The sequence below is a fragment of the Macaca mulatta genome, chromosome 6 (assembly GCF_049350105.2).
Source record: "Macaca mulatta isolate MMU2019108-1 chromosome 6, T2T-MMU8v2.0, whole genome shotgun sequence".
Classification (NCBI taxonomy): domain Eukaryota; kingdom Metazoa; phylum Chordata; class Mammalia; order Primates; family Cercopithecidae; genus Macaca; species Macaca mulatta.
This window is the reverse complement of record NC_133411.1, coordinates 159,023,526-159,048,176: the sequence shown is the minus strand read 5'-3', so window position 1 is coordinate 159,048,176 and position 24,651 is coordinate 159,023,526. Positions and strand designations below refer to the sequence as shown.

The 24,651-nt window shown below is 52.3% G+C and overlaps 1 protein-coding gene across 1 annotated transcript in view; it reads left to right on the top strand.

The window, feature by feature from the left end:
- The window catches only part of CSF1R (colony stimulating factor 1 receptor), a 34,271-nt gene that overhangs the window by 7,991 nt on the left and 1,629 nt on the right, over positions 1 to 24,651 (top strand). Inside the window, exons 4-19 of the mRNA XM_001107711.5 lie at positions 155 to 291; positions 962 to 1,121; positions 5,177 to 5,369; positions 8,131 to 8,246; positions 8,404 to 8,524; positions 8,643 to 8,833; positions 10,428 to 10,543; positions 16,855 to 16,981; positions 17,109 to 17,213; positions 17,728 to 17,838; positions 18,824 to 18,986; positions 21,647 to 21,735; positions 21,852 to 21,949; positions 23,213 to 23,335; positions 23,417 to 23,528; positions 24,207 to 24,306. Of these exons, the coding sequence (XP_001107711.5) occupies positions 155 to 291; positions 962 to 1,121; positions 5,177 to 5,369; positions 8,131 to 8,246; positions 8,404 to 8,524; positions 8,643 to 8,833; positions 10,428 to 10,543; positions 16,855 to 16,981; positions 17,109 to 17,213; positions 17,728 to 17,838; positions 18,824 to 18,986; positions 21,647 to 21,735; positions 21,852 to 21,949; positions 23,213 to 23,335; positions 23,417 to 23,528; positions 24,207 to 24,306 (2,062 nt within the window). The remainder of the gene's footprint in view (positions 1 to 154; positions 292 to 961; positions 1,122 to 5,176; positions 5,370 to 8,130; positions 8,247 to 8,403; positions 8,525 to 8,642; positions 8,834 to 10,427; positions 10,544 to 16,854; positions 16,982 to 17,108; positions 17,214 to 17,727; positions 17,839 to 18,823; positions 18,987 to 21,646; positions 21,736 to 21,851; positions 21,950 to 23,212; positions 23,336 to 23,416; positions 23,529 to 24,206; positions 24,307 to 24,651) is intronic.

Genomic DNA, 24,651 nt, shown 5'->3' with positions numbered 1-24,651 from the left:
GAGTAGAAGCAGCAAGGCTGCCTCCCAGGATTTGGGATGGGGCAGTGGCGGGGGAAGCCTGGCCAGTGTGGCCTGGCCCATGGCAGGGAGGAGAGCAACAGCTATATCACATTCAGGGAACCTGGGTGTTCAGGGATCTCTCCCCCGGTCTCAGTCATCCCAGGGCCCCCAGCCTTGACACTGGTGCCTGAAGAGCTGGTGCGGATTCGAGGGGAGGCTGCCCAGATCGTGTGCTCAGCCAGCAACATTGACGTTGACTTTGATGTCTTCCTCCAACACAACACCACCAAGGTCAGTCCCTGCGGATCACAAGGTGAAGTCACAAGGAAGGCCACCCTCCCAGCACACCAGGTTTTACATGCTGGAGTCATGGGCCCCCCACTCCAAACCGGCTGTCTCAGCTGAAGGCACAGTTCAGACTCCAGGAGGGGCACAGACTTGCCCAAGATCTCACTCCCAGTCAGTAGCTGACGTAGAACCAGGAATCATGCTTATGCTGCTGAACTTTGTGGGGGTGGGCGGGGGAGGTAGTTCTCTGTCCCCTTGACACATGGCCTTTGCCCCAGCCTTTAGACAAAACCCAGAGGTGAGCTCACTTCTATTTAGCAAGGGTTTCCTAGGCCACCTTTGAGGCCCAGGAATATAACAGCTATTTCAGAAAGACTTTGGGAGACAGGGAGCGGGGGAGGGAGGATTCCAGGAGGGAATCACGCTGGGCTGCCCCTAAGAGCCCCCTCCCTTCCCACTGTGCCTGCCGTGTTCCAGGCACAGCCCTAAGCCACTTGCATGCATATCTCATTTACTCTTCACTACAGTCTTGGGGGCAGGGAGCCCCATCTTACAAGTGAAGAAACAGGCTCAGAGGACAGGCAGATAGTAATTAAAGGCTGAGGATTGGAACCCAGATCTCTCTAATCCCTAAACTACCTTGGTATAACATCTCCATTCCTTCTGGCTGCAGCTCGCAATCCCTCAGCGATCTGACTTTCACGATAACCGTTACCAAAAAGTCCTGACCCTCAGCCTCGGTCAAGTCGACTTCCAACATGCCGGCAACTACTCCTGCGTGGCCAGCAACGTGCAGGGCAAGCACTCCACCTCCATGTTCTTCCGGGTCGTAGGTAAGCATCAGGGTGGTGGTGGACGGTCAGTAGGGATCCTGCAGGAGTGGGAGCAGAAGGGTTTTGAGGAGGAAGCTGATGTCAGGGAAGGAGACCTGCTGAGGATATCTCTGCCAGAGTTCGTTTATCCAAGGCCTGGCTAAGGAGCCACTCTCCAGGAGCTCTCCCTTACCCTGTCCTGGGACCTCTCTCCCACCTTGGAGCTCTTACATTGTATGGCTGCACTGGGTACACCTTAGCGCCATTTTTTGTTTTGTTTGGGGATTGGGGTCCAGTAGCTCCCTACTGGACTGCAGTTGTTCATTTTTTCACTCATTCCTTTATGGACACATGAAAAGACAATGATCACCCAGTGATTATGGGGGAAGCACAGGGTGTCCTGGGAACACTGAGGAGTCCTCCAACCCAGGCTTGGAGAAGGTGGCCTCTAAACTGGGAAGAATGAAAGGTGGGTTAGCTGGGCAGAAGGGTGGGAAAGGAAGGGGAACAGCGCTTCTGGCAGAGGGAGGAACATATGCAAGACTCAAAGGCAAAGAGAGCATAGATCATTTGGAACACTGAAAGAACTTGACAACAGGTCGGATGTAGAGTGGTGTGAGGAGTGGCCACAGGGGAGCAGAGGAGGCAGCAGAAGCCAGAGGTAAAGGTGTCTTAAAGTGAGAGAGTAACTGCATCTTAACCTGTTGGGTGCTCATTGTAAAGAGGAGAGTGATGGGGTCAGATTGCACAGAGGAGGCACTGTGTGGTGGTCAGGAGTACACACTCCAGGGCAGTGTTCCAACCTGAGTCTGCCAACGACTAGCAGGTTGCTAACCCCACTGTGTCCCAGTTTTCCTACCTGTAAAATGAAGATATTAACAGTAACTGCCTTCATAGATAGAAGATAGATTAGATTAGATTAGATTAGGATGGATGGATGGATGGATGGATGGATGGATGGATGGATGGATAGATAGATAGATAGATAGATAGTACTTAGAACAGGGTCTGACACAGGAAATGCTGTCCAAGTATGCACTAGAAGATAGTATCTGAGAAGGCTCAGTCTGGTACCATGTGGGTTGGGTGTGAGCCTGGAGGCTGGAGAATAGGCTGAAGATGGCCAGTGGTGTGTGGAAGAGTCTAAGATGTAGGGATGAGGAAGAGAAAGGAGCTAAGGATGACCTCCAGGTCTCTGGCTATGGTGATTGGGTGCAGGCAGTGGCAGTCACTGGGCTCGGACCCTGAAGCAAGGCAGGAGCTCATCAGAGTGGGAGCAGGCTCTGAGGCCTTTAGGTCTGGCTGTGCCTCATGTGTTGAATGTTATGGGAGACAGAGATGGCGAGGAGCATGAGAATCATGAGCATTGCTACCCTAGAATACATGCATGACTTGCAGTAGATTGTGAGCTCTGTTGTGGACCCCATTATGCACTGGGGGCTTTGGCAGGGTAAAGGGGAAGAAGAGCAAAAGCACAAGAATTGTCCTTCAGTTATGGCTTCTAATCCTGTCTGCTTTCTAGTACAGGCATACAGTCGTCACTCAATAAGTGTTTATGTTCATTCACACTTTGGGCCAAACACTGTTCTAGACATCGAGGATACAGCTGCAAAAAAAAAAAAAAATGAAACAGATACAACAACCCCTGACCTCATGAAGTGGGTGCTCTAGCTGGGAATGGGTAGGCAATGAGCCAAGTAAATTATTAAAAAACAAATGATATAGCATTTGCAGCTTCAGATTGGGTGGTCACCAAGGAAGATCTCACTGGAAAGCTGATATTTGAGCAAAGACTTAACTTGGTGAAGGAGCAAGCCATGTGGCCATTTTGGAGAAGGGAGTTCCATCCTGTGGCAGGATTGTGCTTGCCGTGTTCAGGGGACAAGTGGGCCAGTGTGGCTGTGGGCAGAGAGCGAGAAAAAACGTGGTCTCAGATGAGGTCAGAGAGTTAAAGTGGGGAGGTGGCAGATCCCACAGGGCCTTGGAGGCCACTGTAAAATCTTGGGCTTTTTCTCCTGAGAGAGATGGGGAGCTGTGGGAGGGTTTGAGCAGATGAGTAACATGGTGGGGTTGGATGTAACAAGAATTAACAGAGCTTTCTTGGGCGTTGAGTACTGTCTGTAGGGAAACAAGGATGGAAGCAGGGAGATGAAGGAGGCGGCTACCGCAGTGGTCCAGGCTGGAGCTGATGGTGGGTGGACTAGAGTGGCAATGGTGAAGGTAGCAGGAAGTGTTGGTGTTTGGATGGATGAATGGACGAATGGATGGATGAATAATAGATGGATTGCTGAGAGAGACAGAGAAGAAGAGAAAAGCCTTGCCCCCAAAAGCTCACAGACTAGTTGGAGAGAGAAGAAAGCTACCTGGAGGGAGAACCAGACTCATGAAACAGTGCAGATGTGGTGCCTAATGAGTGTGTAGTCTGGAAGGGCAGCAAAAGGCCAGTGGAGTGAGAGGTTCCTGCGTCCTGGAGCACTGAGTAGAGACTCCCTCATGGGGGTGAGTCTTAAAGGATAAAGGGGCCTCTGTAATGAAAAGGAGGAGGATGGAATTCCTGGTGGAGGAAATGGCTTGAGCAAAACCTCCAAGGTTGGAATGACTGTGGTGTGTTCAGGGATGTTAGGAGACCCAGATGGGTGGAGCGTTGAGTGTGTGTTTGTGTGTGTGTGTGTGTGTGTGTGTGTGTGTGTGTGTAGGAAGGAAGAGGGAAAGGGGCTGGATGAGCACAGTGAGACCTGATTTGATTGAGGAGAGCTTTGAATGCCAAGCTGAATAATGGAGGCAACGGGACGCCATAGGGGGCTTTTGAGTAGACATATGTCAGTGTAGAAGGGTGAATTTCAGATTTTTAGACAGAATAGAGTAAGGAGAGGAGCTCTTAGAAATCATCTAGTCTAGGGCTTGTGGCAGAGCCCTGAGGTTTTAAGAAGGCATGTCAGGGGCTACCATGACAGGCACGGAGAGGCTGAGTGAATTGGGGTTCTTGCCACAATTCCTTTGCCTGAGATTCAACAAGAGCAACTGGATTACAAGCTGTGCAAAATTTCATTAGGAGAAACTAGTTAGTAGCTGGGCATGGTGGCAGGAACCTGTAGTCCCAGCTACTCAGGAGGCTGAGGCAGGAGAATTGCTTTAACCTGGGAGGCAGAGGTTGCAGTAAGCTGAGACTGTGCCACTGCACTCCAGCCTGGACAACAGAGTGAGACTCTGTCTCAAAAAAAAAAAAGAGAAACTAGTCAGGACTCTTTCAGATACAAGTAACAGAAATCAACTCAAACTGGCCTAATTAAAAGGATTTTTTTTCCCTTATAGCTAAAAAGCTCATGGATATCAGCTTCAGGAACACTTAGATCCAGGTGTTCAGCTGATGCTGGAAAGAATCTATGGCTCCCCAACTCTCAGCTCTGCTTTTACCTTTTGGGCCTAGCCCCCAGAAGGCTTTCCCCTTGTAGGACTCTGACTGTCTGCCTTGTAGTATCTGACCTAGCAATACCAGTAAAATAAGGGCTTCTCTTTTCCCAGAGTCTTAACAAAAATCATGGAATTGAGTGTTATGGACTCATGGTAACCCAAACCAATCACTGGGCCAGAGGGGACAGAGTACCCTCACTGGCTGGCCTGGGTTACACACCTACTCCAGAGCTATATTTGGAAGCTGCATTGACTGACTTATGACCAGAAGAAAGAGAAATAGATGAGGACATGTGAAATTGTGTGTGTGTGTGTGCATGCACACATGTGTATTTTTTCTTGCTGCCAAAAATTTTTCAAAAACTTGGAAAATCACAGATTATATTCAATCTCTTCATTACACAAATAAGGAGATGGAGGCACAAATGGGGATAGGAATTTGCCCAGGTTCTCCTAGGGCCTCAGTGAGAAAAGTTTTGATCCAGAGATTCTGAAGGGGGTGGTGAGAAGAGGGGTGTCAGAGGACCTGTCTTGGGTGGTGGTGAGGACTGTATACCTGTGACATAGCTGCTCAGGGACTGGATCAATGGGTGGATTACAAAATGGACAAATAAACCAGGACATCTTCCCACTAATGCCAGATGCTTGTGTGTTCTGCTTTCCAGAGAGTGCCTACTTGGACTTGAGCTCTGAGCAGAACCTCATCCAGGAGGTGACCGTGGGGGAGGGGCTCAACCTCAAAGTCATGGTGGAGGCCTACCCAGGCCTGCAAGGTTTTAACTGGACCTACCTGGGACCCTTTTCTGACCACCAGCCTGAGCCTAAGCTTGCTAATGCTACCACCAAGGACACATACAGGTACCACTTACCAGTTCCCATCTACACAGCCCTATAGCCAGATGGGGGATGCTTCAGCAAGAATCAGGACACTTGGCTCATGTCCCAACCTTGCTGTATGACCTTGAGCAAGTCCCTGTCCCTTTCTGGGCTTCACTTTCCCTGATTTCATGGAATCCCAATATTGGTTATCTGTGTTTGAGATCCGGATGAAATTGACTTACCTCTCCATCCCACATCCTTGGGATAGTCAACGCCCCACCCAAGGGTTCTACCATTTCTTGGGAGTGTGCATTCTCATGGCCCCTCAAGAACCCTCAGTCTCATTCATTTTCCTCTCTTGGGGCCAATCTAAATGCAGAAAACAGCCCCACTCACAGACACCCTCTTGATAATGACTGCCCAAGTTATCTGCCACATACACAGGCTTGGAGGGAGGGGAAGAGGGAATTAACATCACATAATCACAGATACATGAGATGTTCTTTAAAGGAGTGTATTAACCTAGCCCCGAGAATTTCTCATTGGCTGCTCTTCTCCGTAAGCTCAAAACTCTTCCCATGAAGTGCAATCTATAATAACTCAACACCCCCTCTTCTTGCATCTCTCCACTCCCACAATCCTGTGTATTTCACACACACATTTTAGAAATCTTTTTCCTGTCTGCTTATGAACTGTGGTCTTGGGGTCTTACTTTCTCATCCAAAGTGGCTTAAGCAGGTAGGTTCTAAATAAGAAAGCTTTGTCCCTAAGAGGAACATTCATATCAGGTATACCAGGTATTAACTCAGGTATTAAAATAGTTCTTTCTTTTCTTTTCCTTTCTTTCCTTTCTTTCTTTCTTTTTTTTTTTTTTAGACGGAGTTTCGCTCTTGTTGCCCAGGCTGGAGTGCAATGACATGATCTCGGCTCACTGCAACCTCAGCCTCCTGGGTTCAAGTGATTCTCCTGCCTCAGCCTCCCAAGTAGCTGGGATTACAGATGCCCACCACCATACCCGGCTAATTTTTGTATTTTTAGTAGAGACAGGGTTTCACCATGTTGGCCAGGCTGGTCTCCAACTCCTGACCTCAGGTGATCAGCCCGCCTCGGCCTCCCAAGGTGCTGGGATTACAGGTGTGAGCCATCGTGCCTGGCCTAAAATAATCATTCATACCCTGCCCTTTCAGAATGAGACAGTACAGCCTGATTAAGGGTAGTGAATGTGTGGTGTGCATGCCACACGCATTCTCATTCATTTTTCTGCAACTCTCTTCTGCAGAGTGTAGATGTGGCCTCAGAGTCCTCCTCAACACAGGCCCCAGGCAGTATTTCCAGCATAGTTGGCTCTTGAGAGATCTGTTTGCCATCCCTGCGTGGATCCCTTAGACTAACTCCACAACTCTTTGGGATTCTGGTTCTAGCTCCGGAAGCACAAACCTCACTGATTCCCAGAATCTTGCTTGCCAATTGTCAGAAGCAACAAGGATGTTTTCTTGTCCTCACCTTCCTCCTCTCAGTTCCCTTCTGGTCCTTTCTGGCCAGGTCTCTGTCTTCCTCTCATTTAAAGCAGAAGTTCTGAATTTGGAATCTGTACGCCCTTTGGAGGGGGCTGGTCCATGGATGGGTTTAATGGGTCCATAAGCCACAGAGGCATTGAGGAAAGGAACACGAGATCCCCTAAAACACAGTAGTCTGGGCCGTTTCAGCATAAGGGCAGACAAGCCCGGACTCCAAACAGCCACAGAATTTTAGTTCATGTGGTGGGTGTGTTCATAATGGTGACTTTCAATCATCCAAAAAAGTCCAATTCTTTTTAGTTAAAGGGGTAGAGGTATCTCAAGAACTGACCTGGACAGAGGGCTTCTATATGCCCAGGGTCTGGCTGGATGAGACTGCTCTCTGAATACCATGGATTTTAGTCCAGTAGTAGCTGCAGACATTTCCCAAGCAAGAACTGGCCATTTGCTATAATTTTTAAAATTTTATTTATTTTGACAGTGAACTGGGGGACTTTTTAAAAAACGTATTTATTACCTAAACAACACATGTTCATTGTGGACAAATTGTAAAATAGAGATAAAGAATAAAACAAAAAATTTCCCAGAATCAGCCAAGGATGATTTTTGTTGTCAGTTTTCGCTCCCGAGCCTTTTCTGTAATAAAGGGTACCATTAAATTGAATGCCCACAAAGAGTCAAATTCTGTGTCAAGCACCCTAAATACATATCCCTTTAATCTTCAGGCCAAGCCTATTAATTAATTACCATCGATATCACTCACAGCAAAGGAAATGAGGGAGCAGAGAGATTAAGTACTTGTCTAAGGTCACACAGCCAAGAAACGGCAGCACCAGGACTTGAACCCCAGTCTCTGCAGCAACATGGCTTAGAACCCAGGGCCCTACATCCTGCCTCTTTTTCTTTTTCTCAGTCTCTCTTGGCAAGGTTGGCACTTCAGGGATTTTTAGCAGGGATTGCAGCTTTCATGAAAGCTTAGTTCAGTGACAGTGGTCAACGTAGGGGACCTGTGACATGCCTCCCAGCGTCATGAAGACATCACCGCTATTAAACCTCAGGAAAAAACCACTTTCAGATAAGAAAACCAACTGAGGAAATAGGATTGATGGTTTTTGCATGTCTCAATGGCACCCTGCCTGAGTACCTCGCTTACCCAAGGCCATTGGACCCTGGATATTTTACCAAAACTAAAATAAACCCCTTTAAGGCTGTTATCTGACTGCAATCCTGTAGGGGCCATACTAGGCTGGGGCTCACCAGGACCACCTGATTCTCTCCCGCAGGCACACCTTCACCCTCTCTCTGCCCCGCCTGAAGCCCTCTGAGGCTGGCCGCTACTCCTTCCTGGCCAGAAACCCAGGAGGCTGGAGGGCTCTGACGTTTGAGCTCACCCTTCGATGTGAGTGCTGGGGCAGAGCGCCGCCTGGGGTGGAGTCCCTGGGACTGCCTGGAGGGATGGGGTTGATGGGGGCAGGGCACAGGGAAGGAGGTACTGACTGGGAGGTTGGGAGGTGGCGGGGAGAATGTGACTTGGGGCCTCCTCGTCTCTTCCTCAGACCCCCCAGAGGTAAGTGTCATATGGACCTCCATCAATGGCTCCGGCACCCTTTTGTGTGCTGCCTCTGGGTACCCCCAGCCCAACGTGACATGGCTGCAGTGCGCTGGCCACACTGATAGGTAAGTGGGCTCCACTTACCTCCCTCACCTGGGCTCAGGGGCTGGGCACCCTGTGAGTGGGAGGGACATGCTGGCACTGGGAACCCTGAAGCTCTGAGCCACAATCTGCTTTTCCCAGGTGCGATGAGGCCCAAGTGCTGCAGGTCTGGGTCGACCCACACCCTGAGGTCCTGAGCCAGGAGCCCTTCCAGAAGGTGACCGTGCAGAGCCTGCTGACCGCTGAGACCTTAGAGCACAACCAAACCTATGAGTGCAGGGCCCACAACAGCGTGGGGAGTGGCTCCTGGGCCTTCATACCCATCTCTGCAGGTGAGCGGGAGCCTTTGCACCCCCTACCCCACCCCGGCTCCTTTAGGTGGAGACGGGAGTCGGTCCTGGAAACTGCCCACCCCACCCCCAACCCACCCTGCCGAGGGAGCTGGGGTCAGATCCACCTTTGGAGCAGATCCTAGCAATACCAAGATCTACCTCTCTGGGCCAATCCAAGCCCCTCATGCCCGGCAGGTCTCCTGAAGCAGTAGGATGGAGCAGTCTCTGCGAAAGCGGAGAGAAAGCAGCCTGAAGAAACTGGCCCCCACTCTTATCCCTGCACTCTAACTCATGCATTAATTCACAAGGATGTGCAGGCATTATGCGCCATGTGCCAGGGACGTGCCCTATGCAAGGAAGCAGTGCCTCCCCAGAGCTTAGAGTCTGATGAGGGAGGCAGGCAATGAGCAAGGAAACAGTTCATCTCCAGCTCAGGGCCAGCTCACGACGGACTTCTCCAACTCTCCCCTCTTGCTCCAGACACAGTCTATCCATTTGAGGTTGCTGTGCAAGAGGCTGCTCCGGGGAATGATGCCCGGCCCTGTGCACAACACAGGCTGCCCCTCTCTGCTTTACACAAAGGCTCCTCACCAGCTAGTTCTGTGATTCTCAGAGGCTCACAGCATCCTCAGGCTTTTGACAGCCAGGCTCTGGTACCCACTGTGTGCCAGACTCTGGCCTCTGCCTGGCTCAGAGGTGGTCACTCGTGTCCCCAGCTGCTGACCTTGGACAACTGCTACCGGGGTCCAACTGCATGCAGGTGCCTGTGGCCACTCTGGGTCTCACTGCTGGAGGTTGTATATTATAATAAAGCCAACATTTTGTTGAAGGCTTCTGCTGCGCCAGGCACTGTGTTAAGCTCTTTACAGGGATTATCTCGATTAACTCCTACAAACCTAGGAAATAAATACAATTTTCCCTAGGCTCAATGTCACACACCTCCTAAGTGGCACAGGTGAAATTTGACTGCAGACCTAAGTTATTGATCTGAGTAAGGAAGTGGAAATTATGTCCTCCAAAACATCACAAGAACTAGGATTATAGATCCAGGGAAGAGGAGAGCCTGGGACCACAAGCCTGGCTTGCTAGACCCTCAGAAGGGCTGTGTGATTCCAAAGGGCATGCGGGGAAGCTGCAGGGGAAATGCAGGAGAGGAAGGTTGCAGTGTGACCTCCAGAAGGCCTTTCTGACCGAGCTTCCTGGAGGTGTAGCGCGCTCATCGTCTCCCATCACTGAGGGTGTGCATGCAAGCCATGGCTGGGCACCAGGCCAGGCTCCTGCGGAGAGGTTTCTTACACTGGCAGAGGGTGAGACTGCATGACCCCAGAGCCTCCCTACTCCCAGCAACAGGAGGCTGTGACTCCGGACAGGGTTTGGGGTGGACGTGAGCAGAGCTGGAGAGGCTGTCCTCTTCCTCTCTTGGGGAGGGTCTGCAGGAGAGGCCCCAGAGGCTTCCAGTGGGGGATGCTTCATTCAGTCAACAAGTATTTATTGAGCACCCACTGTGTGACAAGCAGTGTGCAGGCCTGACCTCATCAGGGAGGGGGCTCGGAGGCGCCCCTGCCTGCTCACTGCTTTGCTTCATGCCTTCCAGGAGCCCGCACGCATCCCCCGGATGAGTTCCTCTTCACACCGGTGGTGGTCGCCTGCATGTCCGTCATGGCCTTGCTGCTGCTGCTGCTCCTGCTGCTATTGTACAAGTATAAGCAGGTGAGCCGGAGCGGAGTGGGGCTGCCAGGTGTCTGAGTGAGCCAGATTTGGACAGTACCCCCAGGCTGCATGGATTCACCCTTCCTCCTCCTGTCAGTCAGTCAGCTAACAGCTCTTTAGTGGGTGCCTACTGTATGCCAACATGAGCCAGTTGCTGGGTGGCCTCTGAAGCTCTGCCTTCATAGTGTTTACCGTCTAGTGCGAGAGACAGGTGCTAATCAAATAGCCATGAAAGCAAGGGCACACCTGTAATCCCAGCTACTTGGGAGGTTGAGGTAGGGGGATCGCTTGAGGCCAGGAGTTAGGGACCAGCCTGGGTGATACAGCCAGATCCCAGCTCAAAAAACAAAACAAAAAGGCATGAAAGCAAGGGCATGGATTATAGAGTGAGGAGAGGCTATGAGGAGAGGAACGGCATTCCGGGGCAGCCTAGACCTGGGATTCTCTCAGCCCGGGGGTGTCCTGGCACCCAGCACGGGACAGAGGAAATGGACATACAAGGGTGGTGTCCCCTGGGCCAGGTCTGAGCCCTGCCCTAAGTAGCACATGGTCTAGTGAAGGCAAGAGCCTGTTGCCATCCTCTTCATTATTTCATGTTACTGTCCTATTAGTCGAAGCTGCCATTTAGTGCATGTTGCACAGGTAGTATGCTCCCTGTCACTGCCTGCTCAGTATATGATAGTGATTTGAGGGGTATTTTTCTGTAGCATGTTACCTGCGTCATCTCATTTAACGCCCTCAGCAACCATTGTATGCAGCTAGCATTAGCCCATTTTACAGAATTGTAAACTGAGGTTCTGAGAGGTTGGGACAGTTGCCCTTGTCTACAGCTGGTCAAAGACAGAGTCTGGTTTTTAACCCTGAGTGGGGGACTCACTCCAAAGCATGTCCCAATCATTACATGAAACATTGACTCATCTTATTTTACCCTCACAAGAAGCTGGAGGCAGGAAGTATACTAGTCAGTATCTTACCCATCAGGAAGCTGAGGCTCAGCAAGGTTAAGAAACCCCCCAAGGGGCTGGGGGATATGTTTGGCACTAGGCCCCAGGGGCTTCTGTCCCTAGAGCCCATGGCCTCCACCACCTGCCCGACCACACAAAGACCATGTGCAATGTGATCAGAAGCTGAGAGGACCAGGCCAGAGGGCTGTGGGAGGTCAGAAGTGGAGGCACTTTTCAGGCTGGTGGGTAAGGGAGACTGCCTGGAGGAGGTGGCTTGGCATTAGTGGGATGGGCTTTGGAGGATGAGGGATGCAGCAGGGGAGATGAGACTCAGGGAAAGGGTATCTCTGGGGGAGAAGGCAGAGTGTGCAGAGGGGCAGGCAAGGGGAAGACCAGGGTGGGGTTGGGGGTCTGAAGGGTTGGACCCCACCCTGTCAGTCCAAGGCCGTCAGTGGGTTTGAACAAGGGAGTGCTGTGATCAGGGGCTGAATGACCCACCTTGTGTCCCCTTGGCTACCTTTTCTTCCCCACACCTCCCTGGGGCTTTTGTGAGAAGAAGGCTTGAAGTGGGCAGGGTGGGAGGGATGTTGGGGGAGCCCTAGGGGCACATGGTTCTCTACTCCTGCCAGCACCCAGCATGAGAAGGCTGCTCTGAGGGCATCCCCGGTCAAGACCTCGGGATCTAGGTCCAGCTCTGACACTGTTTTGCCATGTAACCTCGGTTGACTCGCTATCCTCTCTGGGCCTTAGTTTCCCCTCTTGTACCATGGGTCTGGGTGCTCTTTAACAACCCCTCCTCCTCTGACAAGCCGAGAGCCCACTGGTGGTCTACTTTAAGAACTGGAAACTTGGACTTCAGTGAATCTGGGTCTAAATTCTGCCTCTGCCAAGTTCTGGCTATGGGATGATGGGAAAGTTGGTGTGTCTAAGTTTCTTCTCCATTTGTAAAATGGGATCATTAACAGCCTGTTGTGAGGGATCCCGTACCACAACGCACATAGAGGACTGAGTGGGGTGCTGGACCAGACAGTCTCCGTGATAGGAGCTGCACACTCTTGTCCCAGGAGGAAGTTCGTTGGGGAACCAGAGTTAGCTCATGCATCTTGGGATGGTGGAAGGGAGGGGGAGGTCTGAGGTTGGGCATCATCTCCTTGACTACATACCCAAAGCAGTTGTTTGGCCCAACCCACCCACCTCCAGGGACAGGACCTTACTCACCCTTGGGGCCACCCGTTCCTTCTCTGAGCAGCTCCAATTTTTGCAAAGTTCTTCCTTACATGGAACTGAAAACTGCCTTAGTGTCCACAGAGCTGCCAGGACAGTCATGCAGAGATTCCAGAGAAGGGCCTAGGGCCCCTGCAGCCCTTTCTGCCTTGGACTGGCCAGCCCCCTTGGCTGTGGTTTAGGAACTCTGTATCTTCTCTCTGCGGGACCATTTTTGGAACATGTCACCTCCACACTTCCTGTCCAGGAAATTCAGCTGCCCCTGGAGCCCATGCAAGGCCTCGAGAACACTTACAGCTACCCTCCTCCCCTATACCCATTCACAGGCCCTTTAGCTCCAGGCTGAGGTGTCCACCCGTGGGACCAGACTTTGAGGGGTCAGGATGGTCATGCCCCTGCCTCAGTGCCTGCCCTCCCATCATCCTCTGCCTTGCTCCATGAGGTTTGGAGCCTTGCTCCTTCACTGGGGACTCAGCCCAGCCTCTCCTCATTGCCCAGGCCTGGGGAAAGAAGTGGCCTGTGGGGAGGGTTTGTTCTGCCTCAGGGCTGAGTCATCACCTTTCTGTCCCCGGAGTGACCACAAGGGGGGCTGTGGGGGAAGAGAAAAGGGCAGGAGTCAGCAGGCTCCCCTGGAGGAGGAGGCACACAGGGAAATGGCTGAGGCAGCAGAGAAGCGAGGGTCCGGGGAGGCCGCTGGAGGGACCACGATCCTGGGAGCTGGAACTGAGCTCTGAGGAGGGACAGGAGGGTCCCCAAAGATTCCACTGGGAATTGTTCAGATCGCCACCTTCTTGGGATGGAGAACATCCACCCACCCAGAACCAGCAGGCCTAGATGGGGAGGGGACTGGGACTTGGTCTCCATGCCCCCTTTGGTGGGGAGGAAGGGAGGAAGTCAGGGTGGACCTGGAGCTTAGGCCCATTGCAAGGGATCAATGGGGTGATGTGCTTCAAGTATCTAGCCCAGCGCCCCACTCCCAGGCAGAGCTCAGGAAGAACTCGCTGCCATCATGACAATCACGTCCACCCTTCTCAGGAAGCCTGGCCCATCCCCACCTCTTGATCTCACTCATAGTTCTTTGGAAGAGAGGCTGCCTCTGGGTAGACGCCCATGAGCCCTTTCCAGGGATGGCACAGGTGCCCTGGGAGGTTTACAGGCCCAGCAGGGGCAGAGGAGGGTTCTGGAGGCAGGCGGAAGGCAGCTTGGTCTGCTTCCAGGAATACGAGCCTAGGATTCAGAGATCTGAGAATCCAGCCAAACCTCTTCCTCCTTGATCCCCTCCCTTTCAACAGTGCCCCCTGCCCAGCTGGGGGCAGGGAGGGGCTGACTCAGCCCAGCTGCAGAGGGACAGAGGAACAAGAAGTGGTGAGGAGAAAAAACAGTCTTGGCCACAGAGGCTCCTAGAGATGGAAGTGGCCGGGAGAGGCTGAAGAATCCCCTCCTCGCCCTGTGGCTGTCTTTTGGGCTGGGAAGGTGCCCACGGGCAGGATTTGGATCCTCGGAGGCTTGGGAAGTTCTTCGCCCTGTGTCCCATTTCAGCCTCTCTCCCAAGCTACACCACAGAGGCTCTGAAGTTCATCTGTAGTCCACCCTCCCGAATCAGAGCCCGGAAGTTAGTTCCTCATTTCTAATTGCAGTCTTTTCTCCCTAACTACCAGCTAGAAGTTCTTCCTGACGGTTAGCTGGAATCTTTCTCAGTCTCTCTCTCTTTAAAAATGTCAACATTTTATTTTTGATTCGGGGGTAGATGTGCAGGTTTGCTGCATGGGTATGTTTCGTGATGCTGAGTTTTGGGATATGGATGCCATCACCTGGTACTGAGCATAGTACCCATAGTTTTCCAACCCTCACCTACTCCCACCCTCCCTGCTTTAGTAGCCCCCAGTGTCTGTTGGTGCCATCTTTATGCCCATGCGTACTCAATATTTAGCCCCCACTTAGAGGTGAGAACATGTGCTATGTAGGTTTTTTGTTCCTGTGTTAGTTTGCTTAGGATAATGGCCTTCAGCTGTACCATGTTGCTGCAAAGGACATGACTGGAATCTTTTCTCTCAACCACGACTCGCAGCTAAAGGCCAGCCTCCTCCCCAGCACCGGCCCACACTTCCTTTAAGCTTCTAACTCGGGTGCCCAGGGAAGGAGCCCAGCTGCAGGCACAGCCAAGCTGGTCCCATCCCCAAGGCCTGGCTGGAAAGAGTTGCTCTGCTGACCCAAGGCCTCAGTGTCCTCCACCGCCCCAGCCCAGCTTCCACTTTCTCCCTCAACTTGGTCTTCCATCAGCACTTCTCATGGGCAACCCTTAGCATGGTGCTCCCCCTCAGTAGCTGCCCTCTAGGCAAGAAACAGGGGCAGCCATTCCTCCTCCCCACATCCTAGGGCTGTGCCTCCCCTGGCTGGGTGGTAACAGCATGGAGAGCCTAAGGAAGGAAATCGGGTCTTTCCAAAGGTCCTGGTCCTCCCGAATCTATCTAGTGGGCAGGGTCTGTCTCTCTCTCTCTCAACAAGATAAAGACAAGGCTGGGTGCGATGGCTCACACCTATAATCCCAGCCCTTTGAGAGGCCTAGGCAGAAGGATTGCTTGAGTCCAGGAGTTTGAGCTTAGTGAGCTATGATCGTGCCACTGCACTCTGGCACGGGTGAAGGAGCAAGATCCTGTCTCAAAAAAGTCAGATGGTGACTCACCTGTGTCAAACTCTCAGGGTCTCTCGCTGCTTGGCCAGGTGTAGTAGCTCACGCCTGTAATCCTAGCACTTTGAGAGGCCGAGGCAGGCAAACTGCTTGAGCTCAGGAGTTCAAGACCAGCCTAGGCTGCGACAAGGCCCCGTCTCTACACAAATTAGCCAGGTGTGGCGCCACACGCTTGTAGTCCCGGCTGCTTGGGAGACTGAGGTGGGAGGATTGCTTGAACCTCGGGGGTCGAGGCTGTAGTGAGCCAAGACTGCCCCACTGCATGCCAGCCTGGGTGACAGAGATCCTGTCTTGGAAAAAAAAATCCCAGAAGGGAACCCACTTACCTTATCATAGCCCTCAAGACCTTCCTGCTTCTGGAACCTTCCCCCCTACTTCCCTCAAGTCATGATGGTTGCCTTCCTGTAGCTCAAACTTGGCAGGATCGTTCCCATGTCAAGTATACAGTATTTCCATGCACAGTTCCTGGAAAATTCTTCCTCTGATGGTCACATGGCGGGCTCTTTAGGGGCCCTTCCCTGACTTTATTTTCTTCGTAGCACCACTTGAGAATTTCCTACATATGTATTTATTTGCGTTTAATGCCTCTCTCAGCCACTAGAATGCAAACTCCATGGAGGGGCAGGGACTTTGCCCTGTTCAACTTTGAATCAGCGGTGCCTGACACAAATAGACACTCAAGAAAGTATGTGGATGGGCTACTATTATTCAGCCTTAAAAAGGAAGGGAATTCTGATCTATGCTGCAACATGGATGAACCCTGAAGCCATTACGCTGGGTGAAATAAGACAATCCCAACAGACACATGCTGTGTGAGTCCACTGAGAGGCAGTGCCTAGAGCAGTACAATTCACAGAGACAGAAAGCAGAATCATGGTTGCCAGGGGCTGGAGGAGGCAAAGGGGAGTTGCTCTTTAATGGGAACAGAGTTTCAGTTTTGCAAGATGAAAAGAGCTCTGGAAATTGGTTGTACAACAATGTAAAATGTAATTGACTTGATACTACTGAACCATACACTTAAAAATGGTTGATATGATAAATTTTATGTATGTTTTACCACAATTAAAAATATATATATATATTTGGATGGGAGGGTGGGTGGATAGATGGATGGACAGATGAATGGATGGATAAGATCTCAAGTCCCACCCTCCCTCCTGGCTCAGGAATTATCAGATTATCAGCGATATCAAGGCCCTCAGAGGTTGTCCTGTCCAAGGTCTTCAATACACAAATAGGGAAACTGAGGCTTGGAGAAAGGAAGGTCACACAAGAAGGCAGAGTCAAGAAGGAACATGCTCTCATGTCCTCTCTCAGCCCAGAGCAGGCCTCGCCCTGCCTTCTCCCACTGGGTGCCTCGGGACTGCCCACACCCCTGCTCTTAGGGGTCGGAGATGAGGTCCACAAACTGCCTGCCAGCCCCGACTGCCATGTGCTCCCTTCCTCTTCTGCAGAAGCCCAAGTACCAGGTCCGCTGGAAGATCATCGAGAGCTATGAGGGCAACAGTTATACTTTCATTGACCCCACGCAGCTGCCTTACAATGAGAAGTGGGAGTTCCCCCGGAACAACCTGCAGTTTGGTGAGACGGCAGCTCAGCACCCCACACCTTCCTATCACAGGGCCTGTGGGGGTTGCAGGGGGCCTGTGGGCCTTTGGACAGAGGCCCTTTGGTGCCCTGGGACCTAAGGGACCTGTGTGTGTGGCAGGTAAGACCCTCGGAGCTGGCGCCTTTGGGAAGGTGGTGGAGGCCACAGCCTTTGGTCTGGGCAAGGAGGATGCTGTCCTGAAGGTGGCTGTGAAGATGCTGAAGTGTGAGTGATGGGAGGGGATGAGGGAAGGGATGGGGGGTGGTAAATGCTGGGGGTGGACTGGCCCTGGTGTCACAAGAGGCATTGCCCACGTTTCAACCTGTTGAAGCCTGGGGGACAGAGCTCAGGGGTGAGGACTTGAGTTTTCTTGTGAGCTCCAGGCGCCCTCTGACTCCTGGCTCCAAGAAGGTCTGGGTCACCCTTTAGTTGTGAAGGGGCTTCTGACTGAGTTCCAAAAAGGCTGTGGGTGCAGAGAGGTCACCTAGGACCGTGGCTTGGCCACAGTTTGGCTTCCTGTCACCTGAAGACCAACTCAGTGACAGGCCCATCCCTCTTCTCTCTCTCTGCCATCTGTGTGTCTGCATTTTTCCTTCTTCTTTTCGCTTCTGGCCACTCTGGGTCTCGGGGTATGCCCTGCTTGCTCCCCTGGGTCTTTGCATTTGGTCCCCATGTATCTGTGTGGTGCTCTGTGTCCTGCCCTCTCCCCGTCTGTGGGACCTGTGGTTCCTTCTCCCAGCCACGGCCCATGCTGATGAGAAAGAGGCCCTCATGTCTGAGCTGAAGATCATGAGCCACCTGGGCCAGCATGAGAACATTGTCAACCTTTTGGGAGCCTGTACTCATGGAGGTAAGGGCCTTGGGGCTCATGGGGCCAAGGTCTTGGGGCCTCTGGGGGATCTGAGGGCCCCAGGGCTACCTTGTTCCATCTTCCCCTTCTCAGGATCCTACTGATCCAAGTGCCAGTGGGATCCTGGTCACAGCATCCCTTAAACTCCTGGGCCCATCTCCTGGACTAGTCAGGAGCTGCACGGGCAGCTCAAGGCATAAAGAGAGACTGATAGGGAACATCAGAGCCCCTGGAGAAGGAGATGAACATGTAAGCTCCTAGGCCCTGCTTCCAGGGAGCTGGATCCTGTGGGTCTGCAGTGAAGCCCCCTGTCTACCTCTTATGAAGCCTCCATTCAAGGATGCTTGGACACACTCCCCAGGGCCCACAAAGGTGCCCCAGGCTTTGTTGGAACTCCAAGTGCCCCACATCCTCTTCACCGATAGCAGCTCTGACCTACACTGAGCCGCCACAGCTTTCCTTTGAAGAAATAATTCTTGGGCTACATTTTTTTTAAGGCCTTTTTTTTTGTTGTTTTGTTTTTTCTTGAGACGAAGCCTTACTCTTACCCAGGCTGGAGTGCAGTGGCGTGATCTTGGCTCACTGCAACCTCTGTCTCCCGGGTTCAAGCGATTCTCCTGCCTCAGCCTCCTGAGTAGTTGGAACTACAGACGCCCGCCACCACGCCTGGCTAATTTTTGTATTTTTGTAGAGATGGGGTTTCACCATGTTAGCCAGGATGGTCTTGATCTCCTGGCCTTGTGATCCGCCCACCTTGGCCTCCCAAAGTGCTGGGATTACAGGCACGAGCCACCACACCCCACCAAAGCCATCTGTTTTAAACAGATGGAACTACTGAGGCACAGGGAAACTTGCTCAGAGCCAGGGATAGAAGTCAGCTGTGCTGAGTCCCGGTCCAGTGGCCTCACTGCCCCCAGTCCCATGCTCCTGTTCACACAGGGGAGCAGTCAGCACCTCCCTCACCCCACACCCTTGGCTGCTTTAGGCCCTGTACTGGTCATCACGGAGTACTGTTGCTATGGCGACCTGCTCAACTTTCTGCGAAGGAAGGCTGAGGCCATGCTGGGACCCAGCCTGAGCCCTGGCCAGGACCCCGAGGGAGGCGCTGACTATAAGAACATCCACCTGGAGAAGAAATATGTCCGCAGGTAGCCCCTGGCAAAGGATAAGAAAAAGGCCAGGTCTGGGAGGTGGGCGGGACCCGAGTCTGTCTTCAAAGCCAGCTCAGGGTTGGATGGCTAATGATTGGGTGGCTATGCGGCCCTCACCTGCCACCTGTGTCATGGGAAGTAGCCACCCACAGGTTTTATGGGCACCTCTGTTTCTCTACTCCTTTTCCCCTTCATTCAACAAATATTTGAACATCTACCATGTTCTGGGAGTGTGGAAGGCAAAGATGGGCAGCTCATAGTCTGGTGGAGACATGCATTAATGAAATCACCACCCAGTGTGTGTAAAAGATCAACCGAGATCTGTGCCTGGAGCCCTAGTAAGAGATGGGCAGATGTGGCTGGGTGTGGTGGCTCACACCTGTAATCCCAGCACTTTGGGAGGCCAAGGTGGGTGGATCACCTGAGGTCAGGAGTTTGAGACCAGCCTGACCAACATGGTGAAACCCTGTCTCTACTAAAAATACAAAATTAGCCGGGCGTGGTGGCGCATGCCTGTAATCCCAGCTACTCAGGAGGCTGAGGCAGGAGAATCGCTTGAACCCTGGGAGGCAGAGGTTACTGTGAGCCAAGATCACACCATTGCACTCCAGCCCGGGCAACAAGAATGAAACTCCGTCTCAAAAAAAAAAAAAAAGAGAGATGGACAGATGTGGGGAGAAGGCTCCTCTTTCGCCCATAGCCCGTGCTGGCGATGCAGAGCACCTGTTCCAACTAGAAGCAGCCAATATCAGTGTCCCACATTCCCATGGGGGAGTGGAGACAGGGTGTGTTAACTGTTGGATGACAGGAGACAAAACAGCATGATTGTGGCCAGGTCCCCGGCCCACTTGGACCTGTTTCCCCAGCCAAGCTGTCAGTGTTGAACCTCTCAGGGTCTTTCCGGCTCTGTTGTTCTGTGGTGCTGTGATTCCTGGAAGCCATCCGGAACAGAGCCATCCGACAGACAGAGTCACATGGGGAACCAAAGAGAGGAAGTGGGGAGATTCATGTCACACATGAGTCGGGGCAGAGGCGGAGCCTGGACTAAAATCCTGCTCTCTTGACTTCCAGTCCAGGAGTCACCCAAGCCACACTGCTGTCCTGGAGGTCTCTGTCTCAGGGGCTTGTGGGGCCAGGACAGGATCAGAACAAGAAGGGTGTCCACTGTGCCCTCATCCTAGATACTGTCAGCTGCCATGCCCCAGGAGGCAAAAGAGAAGGAGGCCCTGTCTTCACCCAGGGTCCTAAAAATGGGGGCCTGGCAGCATCACTTCCTCTTCTGATTCTCTGACACTTCTATGAGGGTGGCACACACTAGGCCTCTGCAGATCAGATCAAAATGAGCACCAAAGGAAAGTATTAGCTTCCGTCTTCAAATACGCAGATGGGGAAAGTATTCCCAGAGTGGGTAATTTCAAAGGCAAATGGCCTGTAAAAGGATCCCAGGCTGTTAACAGAAGTATAGTTTCTACAACAAGGGAGTGGAAGATTTTGCCACGGTCAGATTATAAATAAAACATTGGTTTCTCCTTCTGGGAACACTAGAATATGGACATTGTCAAGGTACACATCCCTAGTGCAGAGGGGACAGGAGGGAGAGAGAAATCCTATCTGGTTGGAACGTTAGCAGCAGTAGTGCTTCAATCTACAGTAGTGCTTCTCAAATTCTCTACCCCGTGTGCTCTCATAGGCATCTCTTTTTTTTTTTTTTTTTTTTTTTTTTGAGACAGAGTCTTGCTCTGTCGCCCAGGCTGGAGCGCAGTGGCCGGATCTCGGCTCACTGCAAGCTCCGCCTCCCGGGTTTACGCCATTCTCCTGCCTCAGCCTCCCGAGTAGCTGGGACTACAGGCGCCCGCCACCTCGCCCGGCTAGTTTTTTGTATTTTTTAGTAGAGACGGGGTTTCACTGTGTTAGCCAGGATGGTCTCCATCTCCTGACCTCGTGATCCGCCCGTCTCGGCCTCCCAAAGTGCTGGGATTACAGGCTTGAGCCACCGCGCCCGGCCAGCATCTCTTGAGGACTGCTGGAAGTGCACCACCTCAGGCCCACCCACCCAGGCCTGCTGATTCAAAATCTGCATTGCAGATTCCCGGGGTGATTTACCTGCACATGAACTGGTGTTTAAGCAGCACTGCTCTAGACCTAGACCAGTGGGCCTCAGCTTAGACTGTACTTTTGTGATCCCCTGGGGAGATTTAAATCTGTGAATGACTGTTTTGCCCCTAGAGTTTCTGAAGTATTAGTAATTAGCCTGGTCCTAAAAGCTCCCGAAGTGATTTTAATGTGAAGCCAGGGGTGAGAGGCACTGTCTAGAGAGGACTCAAGGGGCCCTAGGATATGCCCCGATTCTAGTAGGGCTATTATGGGGAAGAGGACTCTAACTTCTCTGTGGCCCTTGAGGGTAGAGCAAGGGCTAGGAGGAAAATCTCAGGGGCAGATTGGCATTAGGAACAGTGAAGAACTTTCTCGCAGGCAGAGCTGCCCCAAACCAGAAAGGGTTGTAAGCTCCCTCACCCGGGCCAGCCAAGCAGAGACCAGATGGAGTGTACACAAAGGGAGGTTCCAGTTGACCATGGGGTGGCAGGTGGTCAAGGCCTGAGCTGAGCAGTGCAGTGATGGGGACTGACCCCTGCCCTCCAACCCTCTCTCCTACGTAGGGACAGTGGCTTCTCCAGCCAGGGTGTGGACACCTATGTGGAGATGAGACCTGTCTCTACTTCTTCAAATGACTCCTTCTCTGAGCAAGGTGAGGAGGCCTCAGGGCCAGGCCCCATTTGCTTGATAAGGGAAAAGGAGAAGGGGCTGCTGGGGTGAGGGGTGGGGAGTGTGGCAGGGCTGCCCTGATGCCTCTTCCCACCCTAGACCTGGACAAGGAGGATGGACGGCCCCTGGAGCTCTGGGACCTGCTTCACTTCTCCAGCCAAGTAGCCCAGGGCATGGCCTTCCTCGCTTCCAAGAATGTGAGTAGGAACCTGGCCCTGGCTCGTAGCCACCCAGGTCTGTGTTCTGGGGAGGCTGAATGAGTGACGACGGGGAGGAGGAAAGGGGAAAGGGGAACTTGGGGGCACGGGGTAGGGGAGGAGACAGAGTGCGAGAGTCATTTGGGCAGCAGCTGCAAGGGTGAGTGGGAGAAAGCTGTGTCCAGGGCTGGAGCTCCGGGGCTGGGCACCTGTGTCCCCAGTGTGAAGATGAAAAAGGGTACCAGGCTTTTTTTTTTTTTTTTTTTGAGACTGAGTCTCGCTCTGTTGCCCAGGCTGGAGTGCAGTGGCACAATCTCGGCTCACTGCAACTTCCACCTCCCAGGTTCACGCCATTCTCCTGCCTCAGCCTCCCGAGTAGCCGGGACTACAGGCGTCCGCTACCACGCCCGGCTACTTTTTTGTATTTTTAGTACAGATGGGGTTTCACCGTGTTAGCCAGGATGGCCTTGATCTCCTGACCTCATGATCCGCCCGCCTTGTCCTCCCAAAGTGCTGGGATTACAGGCATGAGGCACCGCGCCTGGCCCGGTACCAGGCTTTTTTCATTTGTTTTTGCTAAATAGTGTATAAAAGACAACCGTTGTCCCTGCTCATGGAGCACATGGTCTGGTGGGGATAATGGAAGCTTCCTCATAGAATTTTGAGGATATTAGATAATGTATAAAGTGCACTCAGCCTAGGAAGAAGTGCCAGGGAATGGGAGTTCTTGCCATCTTCCTTAGAACAGATTTGGGAGTCAGTAGTTTGATTGCTGGCTCTGCCACCTGCTCTGTGACTTTAAGCAACTATTTAAATTCTGTGCCTGTTTCTACACCTATAAAAATGGGTGTAACAATGTTTGAAAAAAAAAAAGGGTTCAGTGTGTGCAGAGTTTAGGGAAGGGCCTGGCAGACAGCAGCTGCTATGATCAGAAATAATGGTAGGGTTTGGAGACTACTGCTCTGCACAGAAGCCCTCTGCTTCTGGGGCCTGAGCGGACCACTCAGAGGACAAAGCGCGAGAAGGGCCATGGCTGCTCAGGGTAATGGCGGTTTCTAAGCATTAAATGATCAGACCATGCTACACGTTCTTAGATCCTGGGCCCTGGTAGAAGGTATAGACAAGGGTTTATGGTAAAGGACCAAAACTGATGTCTATTCCAACAGGGACCCCAAAGCCATCTGGGGCCCTCCCTGCCATCCTCCTCACCTCAGGTTAAGGTAGGAGACGGCCCAAGACTAACCCTGCAGTGCTTTCCCTCAGTGCATCCACCGGGATGTGGCAGCGCGAAATGTGCTGTTGACCAATGGGCATGTGGCCAAGATTGGGGACTTCGGGCTGGCTAGGGACATCATGAATGACTCCAACTACATCGTCAAGGGCAATGTAAGTGCTGGGAGGGCTTGGGCCAGGCTGAGGAGGGGGTGAAGAGTCAGGGCCCAAAATAACTGGGGACTGTTATCCCAGGCCCGCCTGCCTGTGAAGTGGATGGCCCCAGAGAGCATCTTTGACTGTGTCTACACGGTTCAGAGCGACGTCTGGTCCTATGGCATCCTCCTCTGGGAGATCTTCTCACTTGGTGAGCCACTGGGCCCACTCCAGGCAGAGCCTAGGGCTGGCTCCTCTGGTTGCCCCACTGGTGGACAAAGATGTTTGGTGCCCAGGACACAACAAGGATTGTGAGAGTGCAGGAATGGGCAAGGGTCTCCGTTTAAACCCAGCATTGCGGTTTCTGCAGGGCGGGGCAGACCCCCTGCCCCTGACAGGCGCTCCTTTCTGGCTCTTCCCTCATTTGTCTCTGCTCAGTTGCTGCTACCTGTTACCCTCCTTTGTCACTGTTTCCCTCCTTTGCCTGAAATCTACAGACCCTTGAAGATGCAGCTCTCTACTACTAGGCTCTAGTAGAAAGAACTCCCATTTCCTGAGGACTAGGCACAAGGACTTGTCCCCAGTTCTTAAATACCCTGCTCCAGCACCCTCATAACCACCCGACTGTCCCCACTTTAACGATACACAACTGAAGCTTTGGTTTTACTGATCCCAAAGCCTGTGCAAGAATTCTTGTTTGGCGTGATAAGGCCTGGCTGGAGGCTCACACGTTCCTAAAGCCTAAGCCTGCCACACAGTGGATAAGAGCAGCTGCTGTTGCAGTGTTGTCAAGTAGGACCCCTCAAACCCAGTCTAAGATGTGTGTGGGTGTGCGGGAACGGGGAGAGGACAACAGGCATGGCCTCTTACCTGATCTCGGCCTTTGCAGGGCTGAATCCCTACCCTGGCATCCTGGTGAACAGCAAGTTCTATAAACTGGTGAAGGATGGATACCAAATGGCCCAGCCTGCATTTGCCCCAAAGAATATGTAAGCGAAGGGATCCCAGGGAGGGAAAAGGACACCCCAGGCTTTCACTGGAACGGGATGGAAGGCCGTGTGGCCCTGATCTTTCCCTGTCCAAAATGTTCCAGGGTCAGGCTTTCTCTCTCCCACAGTGGGCACAAGCCCCTTCTGAGTTCAAGGTATGAGCGATGTTCTCAGAGAAGCAGCTGTCTGTTAGGGCTGGTCCGAAATGACCACTTTTCTTTTTCTTTTTTTTTTTTTTTTTTTTTTTTGAGACATCTTGCTCGTAGCCTAGGCTGGAGTGCAGTGGTGTGTACGATCATAGCTCACTGCAGCTTCAATCTTCAGGGCTCAAGCAATCCTTTGGCC